Source organism: Coregonus lavaretus, assembly GCF_964263955.1.
Source record: "Coregonus lavaretus genome assembly, chromosome: 36".
Taxonomy (NCBI): Eukaryota; Metazoa; Chordata; class Actinopteri; order Salmoniformes; family Salmonidae; genus Coregonus; species Coregonus lavaretus.
Genome location: NC_140023.1, coordinates 9,019,036 through 9,022,774, shown reverse-complemented (window position 1 = coordinate 9,022,774; position 3,739 = coordinate 9,019,036). Strand labels below are relative to the sequence as shown.

Genomic DNA, 3,739 nt, shown 5'->3' with positions numbered 1-3,739 from the left:
TAAAAAAAGTGTTAAGAAAAAATAGAAATAAGTAAAAAATAAAGAGCAGCAGTAAAATAAAATAACAGTAGGGAAGCTATATACAGGGGGGTACCGGTACACAGTCAATGTTATGACTGGGTTCATAAAGGTGGTGTGTATACCCCCTTCAAATAAAGTCTTAACTTAAAATGAATAAATAATATCTACCTGTTAACATGTATTACAAGCTTGACCAGCAGAGCAGCTTAGAACGAAACATGCAGCTATGAGAGAACATCCGATTTTATTATGTTAAAAGAAACAGACATTGAATTAATGGCCCATTTATCTGTAACAGTCTGGATTACGTAAGTATAATGTGATTTGGTCAATAAAGGTGGATGTAATAACTGCTATCACTTCAGAAATGAGGTATGTAGTATCATAATTATAATGTACTCAACCCTTTTTACCAGTCCCAAGAGCACCCAATGAAAGAACAATACGACTGATTTGTCACTGATGCATCAATGTCCTAAGTGATGCTAAACCAGGCCTGAAAGTTTCCTATGCTTAATTTTCACAAGATTCGTTTAACTTACTTTCTATGCCAGTAACCCATTTTTAGTCCCCAATTCAACTGCCTGCGGCCATGTAACAAAACACCTCCTTTCCTAACTATTTGCACTGATCTGAGATCACAAAGATAGTCCCTCAGACAGTTTTTTCCTTGACTGCCTTTAGTCCTGTCCTTCTCTTCAGATTGGTGAAGAGTAGCAAAAAGTTAACCACATAAGTTGAGACGCAGACCACGCAGAAATCTCCCAGAATGAAGGCAAGCACTCCGGCTAGGTAGAGCGATCCAGCCATGGACACCCAGGAGGACAAGACCAGAAGGAATGCTGCCCTACTGGACACAGACTGACCTGCAAGCAAAAGAGACAGAATGTGTCCCAAATGGTAGCCTATTCTCTATATAGTGCACCATTTTTGACCAGAGCCCTATGGGCCCCCATAGGCCTTTGGTCAAAAGTAGTGCAAAACGGGAATAGGGTGCCATTTGGGATGCACCCAGTGAGTAAGGAGACAGTATAGCATCCCTGCATAACATAAAATAATCAGAATGGGGAACTGTCATGGGTGTCTGAAATGTTGTATAATCGTATATGCCAGGGCTGGGGTTAATTCCACTAATTCAATTCTAATTCAATTCCCTGTAAATTCCATTTAAATTCCAGGTCAGTCTTTGAATTCAGAGATAATAAAATTCCTCTCAACTCCAATGTTAGGTAAACTCCTGAAATTAAATTCCACAAATTCAAATTCAATTCCCCCGGGCTTTCAGGCTGATCATGTCACTGTTCAGACAGCCTAGTTATACTGGAAATACAAGTTGAAAGAATTGATTACAAATCCTTCAGTCCATTTTTTTTATACTAAGTGCAATAATTCCATTCAATGGGAAATGTACAAATATTGATTTCCAATAAAATTCCAAATACTCTTTTTTTTTTTTACAAATTAAATTCCAATTCTATCAGTCTAAACAGATTAAATTCCAATTCCATCATTTGAAGATTCTAGAAATTCTAATTGAACTCAACGTAAATTCTCTGCTTAATGAGCAAATTCAAGAATTGAATTGGAATTGACCCCAACCCTGGTATATGCATACTAGATAGCACTTGATAAGAATTTATCACGTACGGCCTAGTGATAATTCCAAATAATCAACCACTATAGAATATATATGGACACCAACCCAGGCAGATTAGCCCAGTAAAATTAGTTGTCATCATGGTGTCAGCTAATCCAAATAAAGATCAGATGATATAACAGTAGAGGGTAGTGTTAAGGGGGGTGACAATAAGTCAGTTGAGCTGTATTGTGTTGGTCAAAAGATAGTCTAAACTGATCAGAAAACAGACATAGAGTATTTGACCTACCCAGAGCCAGTTGCAATGTGTAGAAAATGATCCCCAACAGACTGTTGGGTTGATTCAGTGCACTGTCTTTAGCAACGAAGAATTGCACAAGCCCAAACCCACGTCCCCATCTGACAAAAAAAAGAGGCAAAACAACGCTTTGTCATGCATTATGTGATTATAAGTATGATACAAGCATGTCATTATGTGGCATCAGTACGGCTTTTAAATTAAAATGTATTGTTGTGACCGTGTAGGCCTATATTTATAAATACTATAATGCACTGTATCCTATCTGTCATGTGTGAATTGTTTGTCTAATCTGAATGCCACAATTTAATTCAAGATGATACCAAAGACACATTCTATAACCACACACCAAGGCTATAGAATAGAATAACTATGCCATAACAATGATAGGAAAATGGACTGTCTTTGGTATCGTCTTGACTAAGATCCACCTAACAAAAATAAACATGTTAATCATTTAAAAGACAGAACGTGTTGCAGGTCATCAAAATAAATACAAACTAAAAAACTGATAAGGACCTGTGCAGTGCTTCCCAGATTGTTTTAGGCTGTACGTGGCATTGAGAGGGGGTAGAGATTCTAGAAGAGAGGCGAAGCGAGAGGTTTTACTCCGGCCAAAATCTGTCCACGAAAATAACCACGAGCTGTGGAACTTTTGTATGGATGTTAGTATGGATGAGTGTCGAATTTAGTAAACAACTCATGTAATTGCTAATTTGCTACGTGAGGCTTATTTTATCGAATAGAAGGTTCGTAATGGTTAGGTTGTTACGAATGCACTGATAAGTGGACGCACGTGGCATTTCGGCAACTTAAAACATCTACTTTATATCAGAGTTGTGCCTGTTGTTCACACACGTATCTGCACTCTCATTGGCTAGAATGGTCCCGCCTGATCTCTCCTCCCAACTGCCTTCCATCTTTGAGGACATGTATTTCTATTGTTAGAGTGGTCACTCGACTATCTTTGAAATATAATAGATCATCTTTACCTAGGAATTCTAGGAACAACGTTGTCTATTCGTATGCAACCGAACATTTCATTTAGGCTACAGCGATAATTCAGTTTAGTAAACTGGTTGGGTTATAGAAGTGCGTTAATTGCCCAACAGGCCTAGGCTACTAATAAATCTGGAAACGGCTTCAAAGCACAGCAATAAACTATAGGCCTATGTATGAAGAAAATACATTCTCCACTATTTTACCTTGAGGTGAAAACTTTAGAGCAGCTCACAGAATCTCCCAGGTCACACATCGCCCGATACTCTGGGTCCTTCTCTCGCGAAATCTCAACGTGCAGAGCATAGAATGACAAAAACAAACCGAAGATACAAAGAAACAAACGTGTTCTTCTTTCCCATTTGGGAACTCCACTGCAACTATTCAATGCCATATTCTATTGTCTTTCAATTAAGTTATTATAGCTTAATAGGGACAACCTTTTCAATCCCGCCTGGTCGCCAGTCAGAGAGTCGACGTGTGTGTCGTGAACAACATTAGTGTGAGCAACAATATTGGAGACGGCGGTTCGCCTTCAAAATAAATATCCTCCATTGAAACTGATGTAAACGGATAATAGTAGAATCATGCCACAATTGGACTTGATAATGCTAAACAATGTTGGAATGGTGTTATATAAATAAAATAAAATAAATACAATTATTAGTTAATTAGACCAAGAAAATCTGTTGAAATCGCACGGTGGATAGGTCGTTAACAGCTATGCCAGTCCATCATTGTTTACATTGTGTCTTTGAAGCAGTTGGATTTTCAACTAAAGTATGCTATGGAATGGCATTTTATTTCACACTGGAAACAAACAG

General features: G+C 38.0%; 1 protein-coding gene across 1 annotated transcript; it reads right to left on the bottom strand.

The window, feature by feature from the left end:
• Nucleotides 1-246: 246 nt before the first annotated feature.
• On the bottom strand, nt 247-3,399 carry vkorc1 (vitamin K epoxide reductase complex, subunit 1). The gene is made up of 3 exons (XM_084153220.1): nt 3,122-3,399; nt 1,908-2,017; nt 247-887 (listed from the first exon to the last, which is right to left on the bottom strand). Exons 1-3 carry the CDS (start codon nt 3,307-3,309, stop codon nt 676-678), a joined length of 510 nt encoding a protein of 169 aa, XP_084009346.1. The 5' UTR covers nt 3,310-3,399; the 3' UTR covers nt 247-675.
• Nucleotides 3,400-3,739: the final 340 nt, after the last annotated feature.